Source organism: Stegostoma tigrinum, chromosome 7, assembly GCF_030684315.1.
Source record: "Stegostoma tigrinum isolate sSteTig4 chromosome 7, sSteTig4.hap1, whole genome shotgun sequence".
Taxonomy (NCBI): Eukaryota; Metazoa; Chordata; class Chondrichthyes; order Orectolobiformes; family Stegostomatidae; genus Stegostoma; species Stegostoma tigrinum.
The window spans coordinates 77414733-77440815 of NC_081360.1; the positions used below are offsets into that span (position 1 = coordinate 77414733).

A 26083-nucleotide genomic window follows, 5' to 3' on the forward strand; every position below is an offset into this window, starting at 1 on the left:
TTTAAGGCAGCAGATGGAAGCTGCAGGCTGTTTTGACTTGCTTGGTGTCAAGCTTCTTGAGTGTTTTTGAAGCTGTGTGATTTAAGGGAAGTGCAGATTATTCTATCATACTCCTGGCTAGTGCCTTGTAAAAGTTGCAAAAGCTATAAATAGTCACTAGGCAACTTACTGATGACAGAATTTGCAGTCTCTTGCCTGCTGATGTAAACACAATACTTATATGCTTTCTCCAGTTCAGTTTATCTTTAATGGTGACCTTAAGGTTATTCCATGCTGTGTCTCAATTTGTATTGAATAGCTTTTTTGGAACCACATAGAAGTTGGGCATTGAATTCAGGTGATGACAGATAAAGCAGTTCTGTTACAATTTCATACAGAAAGTGGATTTTTCATGAAAGAAACCTCTCAAAACAGAAGTGAGGGACATATGTGAAATCCTGTGAGAAATTCTTAACAAAAAAGGTGCAATCAATGGGGAAAACAATGCTTAGATGAGCTGGCTTCAGTGGCACAAAGCATTCAATAAACTCATTAGAGGGGAGAAAGTGTTAGAGGAATGCTTGCATTTTCCTGCCAGAATTGCACTGCAGAAAGAAAGAACGTCTACAGCAGCATTTAATAACCTCACTATCATTTCACTTGAGCATTAATCACAAACCACCACACTCTTCCATTTGTAAGTAGGGCCACATTATCCAACTCTCAATCCTGAAAATAGCTGGCTTTGGTAGGGGCTGAAATATACTTGCATCTGAAAGTAACTGGGAGCAGTCGGGGCATGAATTTGCAATGGAACTCAATTCCAATCCATCTCCACTGTTCATTCAAGATACATCAAGAAACTTGCAGACATTGGGAAAAGTGGGAAGATTGGATAACACGCCATTGCTGAGAAGAAAAAGTTCTCTTCTCAAGGAGTCAGAATGATTTCCAATGTAAGATATGGGCAAACGTTTTGGAATCCTCTCCGATAAGTATACTATTCCATGGCATGTACCAATGAAACATTTTGCAAACATGATGTATTCACCCTTGCCATGAAAACAACCTTCCCTTCTACAGCCAGAGCTAGGCTCTGGACTTTTGCACACAGATAGAAGCAAGTTTCATTCTCTATCACCTAGGCTGGCAGGACAGATCCCCATAAATTTCTGGACTTTAGTGCTTGTTTTATACTGCAAATGGCAACTAAATAGGAACTGTGAAATTGTTATTGCATTTGCCCTATAAAAGTTCTTCGGCACTTTAGAAACAGCAGTTCAGTGAAATGTTGGACAAAATTGGATTCAAAGTACTGTAGGTATTCTTACATATAATGTTAGGCCCTGGTGGTTTGAATTGCAATCAAAACACCAAATACAATAGAGTACATTCTTGTAAATTGTGAAAGAAATTGCATTGCCCCAAGCACTTTCGGCTGTACACAGTGTGCTTACCATTGTGAGGAGTAACTGCATTAAGATCATTCAATGATTTTCTATTTCTGACTAACTGATACATGTAACATAGATTTTTTTTGTTTATACATCTCAAAATTATCTTCAAAAAAATCATTCCACAAAATATCAGCTGATATAATCCTTATTCCTACATCCACTTAAAAGGAAATCTGCCAAAGTACTAAAATCATAACACATTAGCCTGATATTAGGTTTTAAAATTGGTCTCAAGCACTCATTTTCTGACATCAGTATCGGTTCAGCAATTTAACTGCTGGCAGTCTCCTCATTAATCACTTGCTGACCCACTCTGCAAAGAAGGTTGGACTGCTCTCGATGCTACTAGCATAACCTGAAAGCTAACATTCCTGAAACTTCAGCAGTGCCCCTGGCAAAGCAGGGCACTGTTCAAGTAGAAGGGGAATCTCAAAGGTTCCTCAACATAGTGGTGCCCTTGGACAGATACATAAAAAAATAAAAATTAAATCTAAAGTGTAGAGAACAAAAGGTTCCATAGAGCAAAAGAAACACAGCTTCAGGGCATTGGGGCTGCCATTCTTGCTGCGGGCCTTCTTTTTGTTCAATGAAGTTTCAGGGTCCATTGGTCTTCTGTCCTACCATAGGGAAGTCGACTCGATGAAGCTGGCAACTCCCCTACAGAATGAGGGCAAATGAGTGAGTCACACTGCACTTAGCAAAATGTCAGTGACACCATAAAACTGCAGCTGATGGGGGCCTTACTTCGGCAAGTTTGGTTGCCCGCTTCCATGAAGCAGGGTAACTAATCCACCTCGCAGTTAATGGAACATGGGTTCACCAGCTGGAAAGCACTGGTGAACCATCCCAACCCTTGTTCTTTTGCACCCACCCTGTCCAACATTCCCTTCCTCCATTGCCATCACCCAGGAAGATGCGGGCAGATCAGTAAAATTATGCTTTATCAGAATTTTCTCTTGAGTGCATTTTAAGGGTAATTCTTCAATTAACTTAAAAACAGACTATGAATAACTTGGATAACAAAGTGTGAAGCTGGATGAACACAGCAGGCCAAGCAGCATCTCAGGAGCACAAACTTGGCTTTGAACTTTATTACAAAGCATATGTTTAAATTAGCAGTTGAGAATGATGTAACAGATCGCCTCAGTCCTAGCCTATATATATTGGACATGCGACAAATACCACAAAGACTGGATTCTTGTTGCGACAGATATCTTCAAGCTTATTAGCAATACCACTGACATTGCTACAAGAAAAATAGACTTATACTTAGTCTGGATCCTTTTCTTTTTAATGTTTCTGCACATTACTGACTAACTGAACAAACTATGCCAACTCCATTGCTTTGAGAGCCTGGATGAAATCAAAGCAAGTACCTTATACTGCAATGTTGAACAGCCACCACGGTGTGGGTTATGCCTCAACCATACTGATGAGGCAATGCTTATGTTGGGCCCTGTCACATAAGAACTAGATTTGGGTAACGTGATACTGAACAGACATTAAAGCATACAAGTGGCGAGGTGCCTCAGTGGTCAGCGCTGAGTCTCAGCCTATCCACACTATCTATCCCTCTCATAATTTGGTAGACCTCTATCAGGTCACCCCTCAGCCTCCAACCTTCCAGTGAAAACAATCCGAGCTAATCCAATCTTTCCTCATAACTAAAACCCTCCAGATGAGGCAACACCCTGGTAAACCTTCTCTGCATCTTCTCCAAAATATCCATGTCATCTGGTGGCATGGCGACCAGAAATGCATGCAGTATTCCAAATGAGGCCTCACTAAAGTTTTCTACAGTTGTAACATAGCTTGCAGATTTTTAAATTAGATACCCTGGCCAATTAAAGCAAGAGTGCTGCATGCCTTCTGAACGGCCTTATCCATCTGTGTTGTCACTTTCAGGGATCTATATGCCCAGGTCCCTTTGTATGTCAATGCTCCCCAGGGGTTCTGCCATTTATTGAATTCTGAGACCTTTATACACTCTGGTCATGTGCTGTAGTAAAGTCATGATATCATGAAAACGACTCTTAAAGATACATAGCACACTGAATGTGAGACGTAACACAACTGTCACGTGCCATGATGCCATGCAATTGTCTTAAAGGTACACCAATTGTCTGGTCTAACACCTATTCAGTAACATAACCAGGATTGTAATTTCAAGCTTTGCAGAAGATGCAAAGCTTTGAAATGCAGTAAGGTGTAGGGAAAACACTCAAATACTTCAGAAGGAGATGGACAGATGGTGGAATGGGCAAACACACGTGAGGTAAAATTTAACGTAGAGAAATATGAAGTCATGCATCTTGGAAAGAAAATGAGGGAAGGTAATACAACGTAAATGATACAATTTTAAAGCCTGCACAAAGACAGACTTGAGGTTCATACACGCAGATCTTTTAAGATGCAAAATAAGTTGATAAGGCTGTTAATAGAATTTGATGGATCATTTGTTTTATAAATGGAAACATTGGTTGAATTATTTCAGTGCCTGATTTTCCACCAACCCCTCCTATCACCAGAATACTTAATTGCCTTTATTAGTCCAGACCTTCCCATGTGGTTCATAATTTTCTTCCAGATTATTTCTTCCAATAGCTTTCCCATGACTACATTGAACTAAATGGCCTGTAGATGCTCAGTTAATATGCAGAAAACATTGTAATATCATCTGCAATTAATGTGGAAAAATAAACAATAATTTAAGTAGCTACTATCACCAAACTCTTTGCCTACTTTCTTTGCCTCTCTCTTACTGTTCTCCATATCCACCTTTCCACTCATTCTTTTCTCCTTCTGCCGCCCATCATCAACATAAATATCAAATTTTCCTAAATGATATCAGTTTCGACTCAGGGCCACTGGACTCAAAATATTAATTCAGTTTTCTTTCCACTGATGCTGCCAGATCTGTTACTTTCTTCAACAATTCTGTTTTTGTTTCTGGTTTCCAGTATCTTTACTTTTTTATTCAATTATAGTTTATCTTCAGATCCTTCCTGCCAGCAAATTCGTCATTATGCTGTTCATAATTTGTGCAAGAACACTCTTTTACTTGCATCGTACTTTTAAACTCTGATGTGATTGATGACTTTCCTTCTCATTACCTTTCTCCCCACTATTTCAAACAATTACCATCTGTGTCTGGATGATTCCTCCCATTAAGTTTGCAATGTTGATTTCTCTTGCACTCAGTAATTCTTCACATTTTTTTAATGCTGCAGTTGCCTTTTTCCCAGGCACTCCACACACAGTTCTAGTTCTAGTTGTAGTCACACACAGCAGCTTCTTACCATATTTTCCAATATTTGTAAGAAAAGAGGTGTTAGGGCAGACAAAGATTATTCATGCATGTATGCAGTGTAAGCCAGGCAACACAAATGCACCAAACCGTGCACATATTCTAAACATGCACATCAATCTTCTATTTTCCAAAATAATTCAAGCTCACATTAATGCAAATAAATACTAAAAGCACAGGAAAATGTCATCACTATTCAGCTTCTCAAGACTGTCACCAACACATTGGCTCAGTGGCTAGCACCTCTGTTACATATTGTCATGGACCTGGGTTCAATTTCAACCTCAGGGGACTGTGTGGAGTTTATACTTTCTCCCCATGTCTGCTTGGGTTTCCCCCAGGTGCTGTGGTTTTCTCCCTCAGTCCAAAGATATGCAGGTTAGTTGGATGAGCTGTGAAAAATGTAGGGATAGGGGAGGGGAGGTCTGGGTATGTTCTTTGAAGAGTCACTGTGGGCTTGATAAACTGAATGATCGGCTTCCCCAAGTAGGGATTCTATGGTTAAATTAGATAACGGCTGATTTACATTAAACCATGATACTTTTACTTCAGAGATAACAGTTACTGCAGATGCTGGAAAATCTGAGATAACAAGGTGTACAGCTGGATTAACACAGCAGGGCAAGCAACATCAGAAGAGCAGTAAAGCTGACGTTTCGGGCATAGACCGAAAAAATTTTGTAAAGAAGGGTCTAGGCCCGAAATGTCAGCTTTCCTCCTCCTCTGATGCTGCTTGGCCTGCTGTGTTCATCCAGCTCTGCATCTTGCTATCTCATACTTTTACTTCAGCAAGGTTAATGGGAACCGCGGGTGCTGGTGAATCTGAGGTTACAAAGTGTGGAGCTGGATGAACACAGCAGGGCAAGCAGCATCTTAGCAGCACAAAAGCTGACATTTCCGGCCTAGACCCTTCATCAGAAAAGAAAGGGCCGAGGGCGAATCATCAGCTTTTGTGCTCCTAAGATGTTGCTTGGCCTGCTGTGTTCATTGAGGTCCACAATTTGTTGTCTTACTTCAGCAAGGTCTTAGTTTTAACATTTTTATATGATTTAGCCTCTCTTGGAGAGAGTGGGAAATAATAAATCCAGATTCTCATCAAATTACGCATGACATCACATTTAAATAACCTCAATGTAGTTATCTAATTTTATGATTGCCACCTATATCGCCATCCCCCATCTCCCCAACCAACTGGCATCCATCATTCTAAACAGTTCTGCAACCTAAAATTGTCTATTTAAACTGCTTTGACACAAGTGTAACAGCTTATTTCTGCTTGTCAGTTCCCAAAACATTGGTTGGCTGCTGTCTCAGTAAAAATCTGGAAGAATCACAATGTTCAACATTGAAGGCAACCAGGGTCTCCCTGGTGGAAAACTGTGTTTACACTGTGATTGTCACCAGGTCCACTTTACACTTATTTTGGGAGCAGACAACATAAAAATGTAATTGACATAAATTGCAAGGCAGCCTGACATCACGCCAACTTCAGAATGGTGCTGATACAGAGAGTCGTAGAATACCTGCAGTGTGGAAACACGCCCTTTGGCCCAACCAGTCCACACTGACCCTCACAGCATCCCACCCAGACCTGTCCCCCTGTAACCCATCTAATCTGCACATCTCTGAACACTACGGGCAATTTAGCATGGCCAATTCAATTAGCTTGCACATCTTTAGACTGTAGGAGGAAATCAGAGCACCCGGGGGAAACCCACGCAGGCAAAGGGAGAATGTGCAAATTCCACACAGACAGTCACCCAAGGCTGGGAAATGTATCAATTTGTGATGGATGAAAGTGCAGGTTTGTGCAGTACACTGATAAGCACTGAAATTCAGAATAAAATCATCTGATTGTTTCACTCAGGGGCTTCCACACGCATTAGAAAACACAGATACAGTGATTATGTTACACATGTGAAAAAATGATCAGATTCTGATGGACACATCATAAAATATGTTTGAACAACCCCAGTTGAGAATAAAAATCGAAAGAACTGTGGATGCTGTAAATCAGGAACAAAAACTGAATTTTCTGGGAAAGCTCAGCAGGTCTGGCAGCATTTGTGAGGAGAAGAATCAGAGTTAACATTTCGGAGTCATTGACCCTTCCTAGGAATTAGGAATTTAGTTCTGAGGAAGGGTCACCGGGCCCGAAACATTAACTCTGACTTTTTCTTCATAGATACTGCCGGTCCTGCTGAGCTTTTCCAGCAAATTCTGTTTTTGTTCCCAATTGAGAATAAATGGGCAAAGAAAAGCTTGGTAAAATAGCTGAGATATAAAACTACAAATTATTATTCGACATTAAACAAGTGGCCTTCCATAAAAACATACTTGATTCATACATTGTAAAATCTTCTGCTTATGGAGCATAGTACACTAATAACAAACAGTTTTATGGCTGCTGCATTATCATTGAAATTTGGATAATGGGAGAAAGCCATGCAGCCTTTTAATCCATTTATCACGTTTTTGTTTTAATCATTCGTGTGATGTCAGCTTTAGCAACATATATTGTTCATCCCTAAGTGCCCAGTTAAGAGGGAAGTTATTAGTCAACTATATTACTGTGGTTCTGGAGTCACATGTAGGCCAGACCCCAACAATCAGAAATTGTCATCACTCGACTCTTAATTCAAATTATTGAATTCAAATTCCGCCAACTACCATGTCAAGATTGAAACCTAGGATCCCAGAACATTCCCAGGCCTCACCTACCATCCCATCAACATCTAAAATCCACAAGATCACCAGATACCATTTCCGCCACCTTCAGCAAGATGCCACCATAAGACATGTTCCCCTCCCCTCCCTTGTCCACCTTCCACAGGGACAGTTCCCTCCGGCACACCCTGGTCCACACTTCCTTCACCCTCAACACCTCCCCACAGCCCTCTGGCACCTTCTCCTGGAACCTGTGAAGGTGCAACACCGGACCCATTTACCTCCTCCCTCCCAAGTATTCAAGGGCCCAAACATACCTTCCAAGTGAAGCAACACTTCACCTGCACTTCCCAGAATCTAGTGTATTGCATTTGCTGCTCAAAACGTGGTCTCCTGTACGTTGGGGAAATGAAACATAGACTTGGCAACTGCTTCGCAGAATATCTACGTTCTGCTCAAAAAAAAAGACCCTGAACTACTTGTTGCTTGCCACTTCAATGCACCACACCACCCTGCTGCCTGGCCAACATCTCTGTTTCTGGCTTGCTGCAGTGTTTCAGTGTAGCCCAACGCAAGCTGGAGGAACCACCCATCATTTTCCACTTGAGGACCCTACAGCCCTCCAGACTCAATATTGACTTCAATAATTTTAGGGCCTGAACTTTCCCATGTCCCAGCCACCCACCCGACACACCAGGCCTTGTTACCACATAGCCTGCCATTAGACATCCCCTGTTGTTATTCACTAACAGCCCTCATTAACACCCTCCTAACCTGATCGTGAGCAACTCCTTTGTCTGTCCAACTGTCTTTCCCTCTCTTTGGGCTCTTATCCTATCGTTTACTCCTTACCCCACCCACGTCCTTATTTTCTCCATATAAACTGACATTTCCCCAGTTTTACCACCAGTTCTGAGGAAGGGTCACTGGACCCAAAACCTTAACTCTGTTTTCTCCTTCACAGATGCTGCCAGACCTGCTGAGCTTTTCTAGCAACACTGTCTTTTGTTCCTGATTTACAGCATCCATAGTTATTTTGGTTTTTATTTTCCCAGAACATTTCTTGGGTCTCTGGATGAACAGCCGAGTAATAATACCGCTCGGCCATTTTTAACCTGGTGACAGATTATGGCGGCTTATAAATTTGTATTGTAAATCACATAAGACTGCATTTTGAGACAATGCTGAAGGGCTACAATCTCACCCCACTTATTTTCCAAGAAGTGGGATGGAGGGGAGCAGCAAGTATGCTTGCCAACATGTGGCGAGTAGCTACTTAGGCAAATTAAGGGCCACTTAAATCCAATTGAAGGAGACTAACTGTGATATTCAAATCAGCCTGCAGGTTCCGAGAAGTCTTCACTGATGCAGTGGCCGTGCTTCTACTCTTCCCGAAGATCGGGTTTCAAATCCCACCTGCCCCAGAGGTGTGTTGTAGAATTATACAAGTTGGGGATTGCAGGAATCCAGAAGCAGCAGTTCCCTGATCAATGTGATACATTTGCAGATCATATAAAAGACACAGTGTGGCAACTGGAAATCAAAGCCTATCTAATACTCGTTTATTCCGGTATAAATGTATTAATACGAATATGGCCACAGAAGAAGACAATTACAGCCCTCACTCCTTAATGAATCTATTACACAACATTCAACATTTAATATGGTGTATGTTTATTTCACACATTTCATCTATTTACAACTCAAACTTCCCCACTAGTTCCCAATTCCTAAGGGCATTTGCTCTTTCCTGACTCAACATATCAGAAATTAAGTAAGGACCTTGGCCTGCTTCATTCCAAAGAGAAGTTTTGCCAACAGGGACTGATTTTGCTCCTAACCTACAGTTGAATTCTCCAATTCATCAGTCATATTTATCAGATATTAACTTGGATTCAAACTGCTATCAATAGTTGGATTACATTATGGCACTCTACTTAAAAAGAAACTATCCAATTCATCAGACATGGTTGGAACTGCAGATGCTGGAGAATCTGAGATAACAAGGCGTAGAGCTGGATGAACACAGCAGGCAAAGCAGCATCACAGGAGCAGGAAAACTTGACGTTTCGGGCCTAGACCCTTCATAAGATATAGGGGAGGAGAAGTCCACATTGATCCCATTGGCCTGCAGGATTCCCAAGCGGAATATAAATTGCTGTTCCTGCAACCTTCGGGCAGATCATTTGTGGCACTGCAGGAGACCCAGGATGGACATGTCATCTGCGTGATGGGAGGGGGAGTTGAAATGGTTTGCAACTGGGAGGTGCAGTTGTTCAGTGCGAACCGAGCATAGGTGTTCTGCAAAGCAGTCCCCAAGCCTCCCGGTGTAGAGGAGGCCACAACGGGAACGGCGAATGCAGTATACCAGATTAGCAGATGTACAGGTGATCATCAGCTTGGGGCCTGGGATGGGGTTGAGTGGGGAGGTTAGGGGCAGGTATAGCACTTCCTGCGATTGCAGGGAAAAGTGCCAGATGAGGTAGGACTGGAGGGGAGTGTGGAGCGAACAAGGGAGTCATGGACAGAGTGGTCCCTCTGGAAGGCAGATAAGGGTGGGGAGGGAAACATGTCTTTGGCGGTGGGGTCGGATTGCAGATGGCGAAAGTGTCGGAGGATGATGCGTTGGATCCGGAGTTTGGTCGGGTGGTATGTGAGGATGAGGGGGATTCTGCTTTGGTTTTTATTGCTGCGAGGGGGTGTGAGGGATGAGGTTGATGGCAGGAAGTGTATTCTAGGTAGCTGTGGGAGTTGGTAGGCTTGAAATGGATATAGGTTTCCAGGTGGCTGCCTGAGATGGTGACAGAGAGGTCCAGGAAGGAGAGGGAAGTATTAGAGATGGTCCAGGTGAATTTAAGGTTGGGGTGGAAGGTGTTGGCGAAGTGGACGAACTGTTTGAACTCCTCATGGGAGCACGAGGCGGAGCCGATACATTCATCAATGTAACAGAGTAAGCGTTGGGGTTTAGGGCCAGGTTAGGTACGGAAGAGATTTTGTTCTACGTAACCTACAAAGAGGCAGGCATAGCTTGGGCCCATGCGGGTACCCATGGCCACCCACTTTGTCTGTAGGAAGTGGGAGGAGATGCGGGGAAGGGGTGTGAGGGATGAGTTGCAGGAAATGCGGGAGACACAGTCAAGGACGACCCAGAGGGGGGGATGTTGTGGTCCTTGAAAAATGAGGACATCTGAGTTGTACAGGAGTGGAATGCCTCATCCTGGGAGCAAATGCGGCAGAGGTGAAGGAGCTGGGAATTGAGGAGGAATTGAAAGACGAGTTGTTGAGAGTGAGGGTGAGTTTGGTTAAGCAGATGAGGGTGTTATCCTTCCACTCACTTTCCTGCAAAAATGCAATCCCCTATTCCCAGCTCCTTCACCTCTGCCGCACTTGTTCCGAGGATGAGGCATTCCACTCCCGTACAACTCAGATGTCCTCATTTTTCAAGGACCGCAACATTCCCCCCCTCAGGGTCATTCTTGACTGTGTCTCCCGCATTTCCCGCAACTCATCCCTCACACCCCTTCCCTGCGATAAAAACCAAAACAGAATCCCCCTCCTCCTCACGCACCACTCCACCAATCTCCGGGTCCAACGCATCATTCTTCAACACTTCCGCCATCCGCAATCCAACCCCACCACCTAAGGCATGTTTCCCTCCCCACTGTTACCTGCTTTCCAGAGGGATCACTCTCTCTGTGACTCCCTGGTCCACTAGACATTCCCTCCAGCCTCACCACACCCAGCACTTTCCCCTGCAACTGCAGGAAGTTCACCTGCACATCTGCTAATGTGGCATACTGCATCCGCTGTACCCGTTGTGGCCTCCTCTACATCGGGGAAACCAAGTGGAGGCTTGGGAACAACTTTTCCGAATACCTACGCTCGGTTTGCACTAAAGAACTGCACCTCCCAGTCGTGAACCATTTCAACTCCCCCTCCCATCCTGCAGGTGACATGTCCATCATGGGCCTCCTCAGTGCCACAATGATGCTACCCAAAGGTTGCAGGAGCAGCAACTCATATTCCGTTTGGGAATCCTTCAGCCCAATGGGATCAATGTGGACTTCACAAGTTTCAAAATCTCCCCTCCCCCCAATGCATCCCCAAACCAGCCCAGCTCGTCCCTGCTTCCCTAACTTGTCCTTCCTCACACCTATCTCCTCCTCCCACCTCAAGCCTCACCCCCATCTCCTACCTACGAACCTCATCCCGCCTCCTTGACCTGTCTGTCCTCCCTGGACTGACCTATCTCCTCCCTACCTCCCCACACATACTCACCTCTACTGGCTCCATCCCTGTCTCCTTGACCACTCTGTCTCCATTCCACCTATCTTCTCCTCTATCCATCTTCTATCTCCCTCCCCCTCTCTCCCTATTTATTTCAGAACCCCCATTCACCTCCCCCATATCTGAAGAAGGGTCGAGGCTCGAAATATCAAGCTTTTCTGCTTGGCTTGCTGTATTCATCCAGCTCTACACCTTGTTGTCCAATTTATCAGGCTCATTTGATTCCTTCAAACTTGCTCTTTCTTCATGAGCTTCTAAAAGTAAAACTCGATCTGAATGTACTAATTTAAAATTTCCATGGCCGAGGATATTGTCTAAATACGCACAATGGCCATATATTTTCATGACTCTTTCTGGTAGCTACATCAACCACTTGTTATTTTCTTTCACCTAAATCTTCTGGCTAAATTTCAGATGTCTCTCTTTCACTCTACCCCATATCATGATATCTACTTGGATGTTATTTATTCTGTCATGTTAAATATGGTTTCAGTCTTGAAAAATTTATTCTCGACTGTCTTTTAACAGACAGTTCAAGTAGTGGTCTTCCAGTCGTCTTACACATAAAACAAAGCAAAAATCACTAGTTTGTTATCCAATGACTTCAGACATTTATGCCAATTTCTGTCTAATGTTTGATTCACAACAGGATATTTAATAATAGGGACAGAGCACTCTGCTGCATCATTTGCAGCAGAACGTTACAGCTGTGCTCACTGATTTATTCACATAAAAATTTGAAAACTCTTCACAACGAAACTGAGATCTGTAATCTCACTCATTTTCTTCTTGGAATTCATAAACAGCAATCACGCTACGCAAAATATCTTAGGTTTTTCTAGTGTCTGCATAATTTATTGTGAAACAATCAAACTACTCAGAATTTCTAGCTATTACAGTTGTTGTGCTCCAAATTCTCCAAAAGCGATGTGAAGTTTCTACCACATTCTATTAAGTAACTTCCATGGTTGTCAGCAATAGCTCCTTTTCCAGTCGCTTGACACATTCTGCACTGTTTCATGGTTTCTTCTTTGTTCTCATCTAAGCTTGGCCAGAACAAGGAAATAGCTTATTTTGTGGTTTCTTTTGTCATGGACCTTTGGTTATGCTCATCCCTCAGTGAAGGCAGAAGTTATGATCTATGCCTTTCAGCAATTGTAACTTTGGGCCCCAACCAACTCAACTTTTTCAACCGAGAACGCATTTTCAAGCACAGAAAAAGGTTGGATTTCTAAATTCAGTTGGTGTTATTCATCCAAATAAAATCATACAAGTCTGCAGTACATAAAAAGGCCCCTTGGCCCTTTAAATCTGTGCCAGACAAAAACAATCATCTACCTATTGAAATTCCATTTTCCAAAACACATGGCCCATTACATCATATGTTTTGGCATTGCAAGTGCACATTTCAATACTTCTTAAATGATATGTAGGTTTTGCCTCTGTCTTTCTTACAGACTGTGAATTTGAATTTCCCACCACTCTCTGTGTGAAAAAAGTTTCTTCCCAACCCTTCTAAACACCCTGCAACTCGCCATAAATCTATGAACTCTGGTCATTGATCCCTGCACCAAGTGGAAATGTTCCTGCCTGTCATCCTTTTCTGTACCCATCACAATTGTATACAAATCAGTCAAAAGCCCACCCCAACAACCACCCAAAGCTCCTTTGCTCCAAGGAAAACCGTCTCAGGCTGTCTAATCCCTTTTCATAACAGAAACTTTCCAGACCAGTTAATATCCTCATAAATCGCCTCTGGACCCTGCCCAGTGCAATCACATCCCTCCTATAATGTGGATTCCAAAACTGCCCATAATACTCTAGCTACGGCCAAACCAATATTTTATAAACCTCCCTGGTCTTCACCTCTGCGCCTTCACTAATAAAGGCATGTATTCCATATGCCCTCTTGACCACTTCATCTACCTATCCTACCACCTTATGGGGCATGCACATCAAGGGTGCTCTGATCTTTGGCGATTCACAGGGCCCTATCATTCATCATGCATTCTTTTGCCTTGTTGATCTGGCGCAAAGTCATCACCTCACATGAATCCAGGTCAAATTCCATTTGTCAATGATCAGGCGTTTGAACAGTTCGCATTTCTCTTCTGACAATCTAATTTGTGATTTACTTGTAAACTCTTGCCAACACGAAGTTCATACAAATTGTTCTACAAATATCATCTGCTGTGAGTGCCAACTTATCTACATATGAAAAGAAAAGTAGATTTTCTCTTCTGGATTCTACCTTTGATAAGGATGGTAATCGAAACAACAATTCAGCTTTACAGTGATAATTTGAAATTCCGTACTTAATGTTGTGCTTATAAGCAGGCTAAATCAAAATAATCTCAGAAACTAAGATTGGTCCTGAGAATTTTCAAATGAAAATAATTGTCAGTAGTTTATGATCAGTTTCAATTGTGAAACTATCACATAGGACCCATCCACGGGCTCCTTATTTAGACCTGAAATAAATATTTAATCTAAATGACACACTAAACTCTAGATTCCTTGTAAATTCAGTTGATGGTCATTTGAAAAAAAATCAAGGAGCTGAAAACCGACCAAATGCTGGCTTATAAACCTCAACTATGCATGTTCATTAGTTAAATATTACTTCATTTAATCACCGAACTGAAGTTGCAGACAGGCATCTGCCAAATCCAACTTTAATATATATGACTTCCTGCCAGTATTGTCAATAGATCCTCTACATTTTTACATTTTCTTACACGAACATCTGAATTCAGTACTCTCTCCATGGGAGTAGCCAGCGTTCAACAGCAGGCAACGTTCAACTTTTATGATCATATTTTCCATTTCAAGTCTTTTCAGCTCTACTCCTCTACACCTTGATATCTCTTTTCAGCTCTTGCTCTATTTTCTCACTTAGGGAATTGGTCACTGGATTAGGCTTGCAGCAAACTGGCCTGGTGTTCCACTGAACATGAATGCAAAACCTTGAATTAGATTGTTAGTTTCACAAAATACCCAAAGGACGATCAGGTTGTCTTGCATTGTGAGTTTTGCTTCTACACCAAAAGCTTCTTTAAGTTTAACTGTATCTTTTTAACTAGTTCATCGCAAAGCAGTTTTTCTTTCATTCTTTACTACAGTAATCACTAAAAATCTATTTCATTTTTATCTATTTTGGACATGAATGTTGCTTGATCCCAGTCGCTGATTGTATTCATGTGAAATCCATCTCTTATCAATTAAGTATGATTACAATGTCCCACCTGTAGTGAAGATATTATTTTCATGCCCAATGATGCCAGGCTTTTCACCAGGCCTTTGTTTGTTTGATTAAATTGCAGCTTATATGTTTTTATTTTGTCTATGGTGAATACAATCCTAATAACTTCATCAGTTGGATGTGTGCACCATCTGCATGTCCCTTTCCAGTTACATCCTCAATTCAAAGCTAAATTTTCTGGCTTTTCCTGTCAATTGAAATGGAATCTTTAATGGTTAACTCATTATTTCACATCAGCGTGTATCTTAATTTTTTTTAATACCCGTCTGGGCAATACTTAATTTGGTTTTTTTTATTTCTCAACCTATTGTAACCAGATATTGTTACAGTCTACCAACTTGGGATCGAGCCAATGTATCTTAGAAAAGTGTTACAGAGATACTAGGAACTGTCAATGCTGGAGAATCTGAGATAACAAGGTATAGTGCTTGATGAACACGTCAAGCCAAGCAGCATCAGAGGAGCAGGAAAGCTGACATTTCCGGTCTGGACTCTTCTTCAGAAAACTGCCATTTTCTTCCATAATCTTTCTTTCTGTTTATCCCCTTCTGACATGCCTTGGTGAAATGGCCCCTTGTTTTGCAGGTGTAATACTCTGCATTCACAAATGTACAATTCCGTGCCCAATGTTGTCTTTAACAGCAGTAGCAGGATTTTCTAAATACGGCCATTGGACCTTTGGACTATTCAGCTGCAGATGATTTAATTCAGCGGATGACAAGCAATTTTTAACACTGACTTCTTTTGAGTCATGTTTCACCATATCCATGGAAAATACTGTTTGGCAAACTATGTTCAAAGCTCAATTTGGCAATGTAAGCACCTTAGTGAGAAGGCCTACACTTAAGAGCACACAAACCTGTCCCGTACTGCCCTCTTCTGAAATTCCCCCAAAATTATGACTGACAGACAGCTTTCTCAAAGCGATGATAAAGTCTTTATTATCCTCAGCAGATAACTTATTCATTGCTTCAAACTGATAGCTTTCTACAATCTCAAATGATCTAGGACAATGCTGTTGTTCAAGCTGACATAAAATGTCTGACAATGGCATTTTTTTGAAAGGGTGAACAAATTTTTGTGTAATTCATACATTCTGGATCTGCTTCATTCAGAAATATCAACAATTTCCTTTACACCACTGCCTGATTAATAGCCGGAAAACTAGGAACACTAGAATATTATTTGCAGTGAAAAATATCTTGATCTGCTCCAGATATATAGCCTGTTAATCAGGGTTATACTCTCAGTCTCCCAATAATACTTGTTGATAGAAGATATATACTCACAGAATCACTGAAGCCCTCCAGTGCGGAAGAGGACCGTTCAACTCATCAAGCCCACACCTACCCTCTGAAAAGCATGCCTCCCAGACTCACCCCCCTACACTATCCCTGTAACCCTGCATTTGGTGTGACTAACCCACCTAGGTTGCACATCCCTGGACACTAAGGCAATCTTGCACAGCCAGTCCACCTAACGTAAACATTTTTGGACTGGGGGAGAAAACTGGAGCACATGGTAGAAACCCATGCACCAATGGCAAAAATGTACAAACTCCACACAGGCAGTTGCCCAAGGCTGGAATCAAAACCAGGTCCCTGTTACTCTGAGGCAGCAGTGCCAACCAATGAAACATTATGCCGCCCACATATACAAACAAGCTTTCACTAAAGCTGGAGTTTTAAAACTATTTTCCAGCAAAACAAAGAGAATTTACATGATGTAGGAGCAAATTACAGCAGATGTTGGAATCTATACTGAAATCAACAAATGCTAGAGATCACAGCGAGTCAGGTAACATCCATGGAAAGACAGCAAGGTAAAGTTTGAAGTCTAGGAAGCTTCTCCAACCTAAATTTGTTTGGGTAGGGTCATTCTACACTGCCATCTCAATTCAGGATAGATAAATGACACAGAACAGCGCAGAGACTTCAAACTCCAACTGAAACTGGGGACTGCTATTACACTCCTCCCTGAATGAATGCATTACATTCATTTTTCAGTAATGTTCAAAATTACTTACAACTCAGGTACATTTCTTGTATGTAATTTGTTTACAAAACCAATCTAGCTTCTAGTTTCCTACACCCAAGAGGATAACTCTTTGATGCCAAATTTCAGATCTTGAAGAAAAACTCTGACTAATCTTGGCCTCAGTGCAAATTTTCTTGATTTTACAAGAATTGATTTTACCCTCTAAAGTGTCCAATTTATTGGACAGAGGTCAATACAGATCTCCCTTCAAAGGAGATCTCCCGATATGGGCAATGCCCTGTCTGCAAAAACAACTGGTCATCAAGACTTTGTAAAAGGTCACAGAGAGAGAGAGAGAGAGAGAGAGGCATGCCCTTTCTGGGGTTCCCATTCTTTTAGTTACGTGCCAGATATCCTACTTTTCCTTTGAAAATGGAAAGGCTTACATTAGTGCTCTAATTTTGGAGACCCACCTTGTGTTCTTGGCTAGACTGTGACACTGGCCTTTGCCATTAAATTAATGCTCTATGGGAAGCAAGAGAGAGTGTCATTTCCCTTATGGTGCAAGCTTCTGGCTCCCATTTGAGTCCAACTGTGGAGGTCAGAAGTCTACGGAGAATATTCAGCCCACATAACTAAATACTGAATAAAAAGATACTTGATCGATAATCACTCAAGCTGACAATAGGCAGAATCCACTGCCAGCAGTGGGACCCCTGATCAATTGCTGAGAACTGGTGAGGCCTCTGCATTGCCGAAACTTGACAACTGGTAGGTGACAAGCCAGGAATTGATTTTTCAACAGGGTCATAACATCAGGGCAGAGGTCCCAACTACCTCAGATTGGATGGGAGGTCTTTTGACTGCTAGCTTGAATTATGGAGATGTTGTCTGCTGAAACACCCATGCTTCAGGGGTGGAAAGGCCGCAGGTGAGTGATTCTGTTTGCAGACAGAAAGCGTGTACGAGGAATCAGTAGTATGTGTGTGACTCTCAGCTGGCTCCCATTCTCATGCCTGTTCCTTTGATCAGGCACTAAATACCTTTGAATGTGGGTGTCATCAATCAAACATGTTGTGTTTTTCTTCTTGTGCGTGGTGCATGGCAAGGCCTCTTCCATCGCAGATTTAATACCAGCAGTGTTGGAACGGTTGTGCATTAATTGCCAATTTAAAGTCATCAATTGGTTGTGGAGCAGGAATGACATTCCTTGGGCCCACCATGGGCTTAATTGGGATTGAGGCATGAAGGCAGCGGGTTCCCAATCAACCATCCTGCCATATGATTAAATAACTCACCTCAGCACCAAACTCACAAGATAAGGCACAAGTTTCCAACCTTTTCTCACTTTGCAGAATGAGCATTGGTTTACTTTGACAGTCCTATTAAGAGAGTGTTTATTCTTTAAAATACACGGTAATGGGTACTCACATCACGCCCATGAATAATTGTATGTCTATTCCTCCCTTCATAATCCACCACTTCGATGTAATCGAGATAAACATCTGCCCAGTAGACCAATTTGTTTACTAAATCGAGTGTGATGGCATACGGCTGTTCTATTTTACTGTCCACAATCCTGGATCTGCTTTGTCCATCCATGTCACATTTTTCAATTTTGGCAACATCTCCATAATCAGTGAAGAATAGCTTCCTGTCAACAAATAAAAACCATGAATGAATTCTTAACAGTTCCAGAACATTATGTTCTCAAAATCACTCTTGTAAGTTTCATTTTTTACTGTGAAATTGGTTTCCACAAAGGGTTGAGTTTACATATTGTAACATTAAAAACCAGTTCAGCATCATGTTTATCTAACTGACTAGACAGCTTCTACATACTGTTAAATAAGGCAATGACTGTAAAACAATGTGCTTACAAGTTTAACTTCTTCAAAGTTTAGTATTGAAAGCGCAACAATGTATATTCAATCTTAATACATATAACAAACTAATAATGTAGCTGGGGAACCATTTGAATAAAAATTTGACGATGAACAAATTAGGCCAGAATCCTATTTTCCTTACTTGTTTCAGGCACCTAATGAGGTCAGTAACAAGGACGACAGCAAGGAAAATCAGCTCTTCACAAAATGAAAAATATAGTTACAGCTTAAAATGTAAAAAAAGCCTGATCTATATTCATTAAAAAATATAAAAACTTGGCTAGACTGCCTATATTTAGTGTAATTAATTGTTCTTCACATTTAAAATTTCTAATGGTTTCATTTCAAAATTATTCTACATGTCAATTCAAATAAAAAGAGCACTTGATGTTACGATTCAAACACTTTAGAAGAGCAAAGTTGGCATGATTATTTCCGAAGATATAGTGGTTATGTACCATTGGATTAGATAGGTAGGACAAAATTAAGGTCAAAGACGTCACTCCGGTTCAATGCAACAAAATGGTTATTTAGGTTTTAGAAAGTTAATCGAAGTGAATATGATGCCCCAGTCAAGAAATTGGGTCATGTTGAATGCTTCCATGTGTGAGAATTGGCCAGGGAATATTCAAAACAATAAAATAAATTATGCCTTCTTTCTCAGTTTGCAGCCATGAGTCTGATTTACAGACTCAATCTTTTCTCTCCTGTTGTGTCCCAGTATTCTTGGTGCCCATAAACTTCAATCAGAAAATATTTTCACAAATGTAGCCCGACTGAGATGCAAGTGATCATTACAGACTCGGTCCAAATTGTGCTTTCAGTTTACTTTCACTGCTCTATGTGAAGAAAAGATGCAATTTTTTTCAAACTTGTTTATGATTAATTATTGATTTTTAATATTGTATTAGGAAATGCAGCATGCAGGGACAAGAAAGCATTGCCATCAATAATCTATATAGTTACAATGCATTTGTATTACTATGATTTCTACTGAGTAACTGTATATTTCTTCATCATTGTTTCAGTCTCTACCGGAGACGTCGCAGCAATAAAGGTGAATTTGTATTATGTACATGTAAAAATATAACTCACAGCAATAAGATTTAATTACAAATGCCATAAATCTCCTGACCGTGAAGCCTTTTGCACCTCAAAAATGACACACAACAAGATAAAGGGCAACATTTGATTAGTATCATTAGTGTTGTCAGTAACAGTATTACAAAGTGCTCTCGCATAAATATGAGTTTTATTCTGTAGCAGGATGTACAAGTCTAATTAATCATCTAATTTACATTAATCCATTCATTTGAATGTGTACATTCACACTGGAATTAATGCAGTACATTGAAGAAAAAAGGGTTATTTGGGGCACAAGCTGAGAGTTGCCAGTTTCATCCAGGTCTGATAATAAACCAAAATGCAGATCCAAGAAAACAGCTCCAAGGTTTTTGGAAATATTAACTCAAAACATTTTGGTTAGTTTTCTACGTTAAATTATTTGCAGAAGGTCTTGGTACATTCCTGTGAGTATGACAGTTACATTTTGAAGAAAAGAATGCAATACAGCATTGAAGAAACAAGCATTGTAAGTGTCCTCCGACACTTCCACCATCTGCAATCCGACCCCACCACCAAAGACATGTGTCCGCCCCCACCCTTATCTGCCTTCCGGAGGGACCACTATTTCGATGACTCCCTTGTCTGCTCCGCACTCCTTTCCAGCCCCACCACACCCGGCACTCTTCCCTGCAGCTGAAGGAAGTGCTACACCTGCCTCTACACCTACCCACTCACCTCCAATCCAGGCCCCAAGAAGACTTTCCACATCAAGCAGATGTTCACCTACACATCTGCCAATGTGGTATACTGCATCCGCTGTTCCCATTGTGGCCTCCTCTACATCGGGGAAACCCAAGCGGAGATTGGGGGACCGCTTTGCAGAACGCCTAAGCTCAGTTCACACTAAACAACTGCACCTCCCAGTCGCAAACCATTTCAACTCCCCCTCCCATTCCTTAGACAACATGTCCATCCTGGGCCTCCTGCAGTGCCACAATGATGCCACCTGAAGGTTGCAGGAACAGCAACTCATATTCCGCTTGGGAACCTTGCAGCCCAATGGTATCAATGTGGATTTCATAAGCTTCAAAATCTCCCCTCTTCTGCTGCATCCAAAAACCAGCCCAGCTTGTTCCTGCCCCCCAACCTGTCTTTCCTCCCACCTGTCCCCTCCTCCCACCTCAAGCCCCACTCCCATCTCCCACCCACTAACTTCATCCCGCCTCCTTGACCTGTCGGTCCCCCCTGGACTGACCTATCTCTCCCCTAACTCCCCACCTACACTCACTTTACTGGCTCCATCCTGGCCTCCTTGACCCGTCTGTTTCCTCTCCATCTATCTTCTCCTCTATCCATCTTCTATCCGCCTCCCCCTCTCTCCCTATTTATTTCAGAACCCCCTTCTCATTGCCCCCCACCATTTCTGAAGAAGGGTCCAGGCCCGTAACATCAACCTTCCTGCTCTTCTGATGCTGCTTGGCCTGCTGTGTTCATCCAGCTCTACACCTTGTTATCTCAGATTCTCCAGCATCTGCAGTTCCTACTATATCTGAAACAATTGTAATTACTCTTTCCTTTAGGAACATATGGACGCTGATTTTTATTTGTTTTGAGGATTTGGAGTCATTGGAAAGGTTGCCAATTGTGGCCTATGCCTAGATACTCAGAAGATGCTAATGAGGCACCATATTGAATGAACCAAAACAGACTGTGTTGAATGTGCTCCCAGGTGCTTTTGCATATAGGGTGCCAGGGCTTCGGTTCAGCAAGGACCCCACAATGAAATCGTTAAGTAAGTTGCACAGTCACTGCTATAATAAGAAACTAACTCTATAGTTTGCATGCTGTATGGCATAGGACCCACAACTGTATTGCAATAAAAAAGGCTTGAGCAATGCTAAATATTCTAGCAACTCCAAAAGAATCATGTACATTTACGCAAAAAGTAAACACAGCATTAAAGCAATTAACATCCTAACAAATAAAACATTCAGCACTTGACAGTGCAACAAAAGTCCATTTGTCTTTTATTTTCATAACAAAATGAGAAATTATCCTCTTACAAATGCAAATGGCATCTACACATCATGGGCTATTTTGAACTTACACACAAAGCATAAAACCCATATTTTGGGTCAGAAACCATAGAAACCAATCTATTTACCTTACTATTAACTTTATTTTAGAGTGATCGAGCACATGTGAAGCAGAATTTTAGATGAGCTGAGTTGCTGATTTGAGTTTACATTCTCCATTCTATTTTTGCAGTGCAGCAATATACAGTCTCACTGTGTGGCTAAGTTCATGATTAGTCCACCAATGTGCCTTACTCTCAGGGCTCATGAGAACTCATAATTCATTCTTGCCTACACTGTTCATAAATTATGGATCATTTCATACCTTTGTGAAAGTAAATCAATTTCTAGTGATTATCCTCTTCTTATATTAGGAGTTCAATATTATGATAATTCTACAAAATATGAAAAATCTTGCACTTCACACAGTTACATTGCTGTCAATTGAGTTTTAAGATTATGAGTGACATAAAAAAATTAAAATGGATGAGAAGACCTGTTGACTTAGACACATTTTACCATGTTTTTGGAGTAGCAATTTTAGGAGAAAACCAGTGAAGTAATCAAGTTTCTTAACTTTAGCAGACATGAATATCGAGGTAATTACAGCTTCAATGACCTTTGAAGTGAGAAGTTCTCCTCAGATCCAAGCACCAGCACTGGGGATAATCTTGCTTGAGTCTGTGAGGCCTTCAAAGCAATCTGGGAACACCGGCAACATAGTAATGGACGGCGCACTTACAGCATGTATCTGAATAAGGGATCCTGAAAATTCAGCTGTTAGTAATTGTGGAAATCCCAGAGACAGTTTCCCTACCTATTTTCTAATCAACCTGTCCAGAGAGGTTATTACATATTCCTGGAGCAGATGGGACTTGAACTCAGGTCTCTCAGTCTAGGGATAGGGTCACTACCATTGTACCACAAGAGCACTACAGCTTGTGTATTCTTTCAGTTTTAATATGATTCAAGTGCTGGTAGTATTGGTAGGCAGAGGGATACTGTCACTGTTCCTGCCTCTTTGACTGATTCAATTTTGTTTCATTTGTAGAGAACAGCCACTGGTGTGCGTTATCAAGAATCTTTTGTCTCAAAAAGATGCAGTTTATCATGAGAAAAAAGCAAAATATGGGTCACATTAATCAGTCAGACTTTATTACTTAGACTTTTGTGAGACATGGCTATTGTTTGAGACCTAGAGTTATTCCCCTGTTCTTCTTTTCCACACCCACTCATTTATTATTCCACTCAAGAAAGTATGCCATCATCAGATTGGATAGTGCTTAATGCATTTTCGAGCATTAAACCTTCCAGAACTATCACCCTGTACATCTCCGGGCTAGAAGTGGTCTGCAGGTAGCTTCAAGATGGGAAATAGACCCAAAAAGCTGAGATCACAATACTAATGAAAAAGTTCCTGTATTGTTTTTGCACTATGTCATTCCATATCAAGTGCAAAACATTACTGGCACTTTTCTTCAGCTGCTTCTATGTGACCCCTTTAAGGATTACTGTGGATTCAGAAATAACAGACTAATCTTTGAATCTGCTTCAATTCTCTTATTCTATTTTTGAAATGAGCACTGTGCTTTACTGAGGCGGTCATACCTTATGTATTTAGCAGTGATTCAAAAGGTTCAGTAGATTGAGCATTGCCCACCTTGCTAAATTAGTCACATTTAGCAATCTTACAGCATTAAAATAGGTGCTACAATACTGAATTTCTGTTTTGAGTTTTAGCATTTGGTCAGCATCAGATAGGGTGAACTTTACCAATAAAGTAGTAGCTGGCACCTACTTAATCAAATGGATATTGCATTGAACTAAATAAATCAACATTGCCACTTTAAAAGAAAATCATTTCCGCTCACCACAGCATAAAATATATCCTAGTTAAAGTTTCATTACTACACATCTTAGAAAGTATGTTCAGGAGTGCCTATTAAGACACTAAATTCCTGAAACAAATGGAATCAATTTTGAAGTTGTATGATGTTGAATGAATAATAAATGCAATTCCATCAATCATGGGATTACTTCAATCATGTTTGTCTTAAGTAACTGTAAGGAATCCTAATTTTACATTTCAGCCAATAGATCAGGGACTAATCATGAAGGCAAAGGTCACTCATCAACACATAAGCACTTCCTCTCGTCGGTCGGTTCTCCCTTACCTGATGAATATTTATGCTCTTGAAAGCACCGAGAACAGCTACAGTCAATCACTTAGATAAAACTTTGTTGTGTTTCAGATCACAAAGTCTAACAAAGCAGCAAGTGAGGAATTCACATGGCTGCTTCATCAGAGGTCAAATTCTCAATCTAAGCTGTGTCTTGTTGATGTATTCTGTGTGATCACATAATAGTAACTAGAAACACGACTTTTGACCAATGATTCCATTCCCTAGCAATGCTGAAGTAGGCTAGATAGTTAGCCACATAAGGCCATAAGGCCAGGGGGCAGAATTAGACCATTTGGCCCATCAAGCCTGTTCTACCATTCGAACACAGCTGGTATGTTTCTCTACCTGATTCTCCTGATTTCTCCCCATAATCTTTGATCCCCTTACAAATCAAGAAATTAGTTACCTCTCTCTTAAACACAGTCAGTGACTTGGTTTCCACAGCATTCTGCAACAATGAGTTCTGCCAATGCACCACCCTCCAGCTGAAGAAATTCCTCCTCTTCTCAATTCTAAATAGTCATTCCTTCACAGTGAAGCTATGCTGTTGGGTCATAGTCCCTCCTGCTCATGGAAACATCTTCTCCATGTCCATCCTATTTAGATCCCTGTAAGCTTTAATAAGATCCCTGATCATCCTTCTAAACTCCATTGAACACAGACCCAGAGTTCTCAACTGCTCCTCGCAAGCCTTTCATCCTGGGATCATTCTCCTATGGACTTCCTCCAACACCAGCACATCATTACTTGGGGTAGGTGCGCAAAACTGCTCACAATATTCCTAATGCAGTCTGACCAGAGTCTTATGCAGCCACATCAGTACACCTCTGCTCCTATATCCTAGCCCTTTGTCATAATTGCTGGCAAATGATGATAATCATGCTGATGATTGGGAGTTTGCATTTGTCTTCCTAACTGCCAACTGAACCTGCATGTTAACCTTAAGGGAATCCTGAACTGGGACCTCCATATGCCTTTGGATTTCAGATTTTCAAAGCCTTTCTTCATTCAGAGAATAGCATACATCTTTATTCTTCTTACCAAAGTGCTTAACCTCACGTCTTCCCACATTGTATTCAATATGCCACTTCTTTGCTCATTTGTTTCGACTGGCTACTTTCTTCTGCAGCCTGTGTTACTCCTCAAAACTATTTGGCCCATCTCCTATCTTTGTGTTATGTGTAAACTTTGTGATAATGCTCTCAGTTCCTTTGTCCACATTGTTAATATATAAAGTAAATAGTTGTGGTTCCAACACTGATCTCTGGGGAACTTTGCTTGTCAATGGCAACTATTCCAAAAAAAACCCTTTTGTCACCACTCTCTGCCTTCTGCCAGTCAGCCAATCCTCCATCCAGGCCCCTATCTTACTCACTATTAGTAACCTCCTGTGTAACACTTGTCAAAGGCCATCTTGAATCCCAAATAGAATTCCGAATGTCCATTGGCTCTCCATTATCTAACTTGCTCATTACCGCCTCAAAGAATTCTAACAGATTTGTCAGGCATGACCCCCATTGACAAAGTTGTGCTAATTCAGTACTATTTTAACATTCACTTCCAAATACTTTGCAATTTTGTCCTTAATAATTGAATCAAAAATCGTATCACTAGCTGAAGCCAGTGTACCAGCTTGTGATTTCTCATTGTCTGTCTCCTTCCATTCCCAAACAGGGGTCATACTTCCACCATTTTCTAACCCTCGAGGACCCTCTGACTCCAATGATTCTAGACTGATCACCAACAATGCTGCTACAATCTCCCTAGCCATCTCCTTCAAAATCCTGTGTTACTGTCTGCCTTGTCCGGATGATTTATCCACCTTCAGACTTTTCAGCTTCCCCAGCTCCTTCTTGTCAGTAATGGCCATTCACTCACCTCTGCCACCTCTTAAACTCCGAGTATGCTACCAGTGTCTTCCATTGTGAAGGCTGATGC

The 26083-nt window shown here is 41.4% G+C and overlaps 1 protein-coding gene across 1 annotated transcript in view; it reads right to left on the reverse strand.

Annotated features, from left to right (window-relative positions):
• The window catches only part of LOC125454115 (low-density lipoprotein receptor-related protein 1-like), a 1886982-nt gene that overhangs the window by 1010371 nt on the left and 850528 nt on the right, over positions 1 to 26083 (reverse strand). Inside the window, exon 8 of the mRNA XM_048534492.2 lies at positions 18368 to 18590. Coding sequence (XP_048390449.1) covers positions 18368 to 18590 — 223 coding nt within the window. The remainder of the gene's footprint in view (positions 1 to 18367; positions 18591 to 26083) is intronic.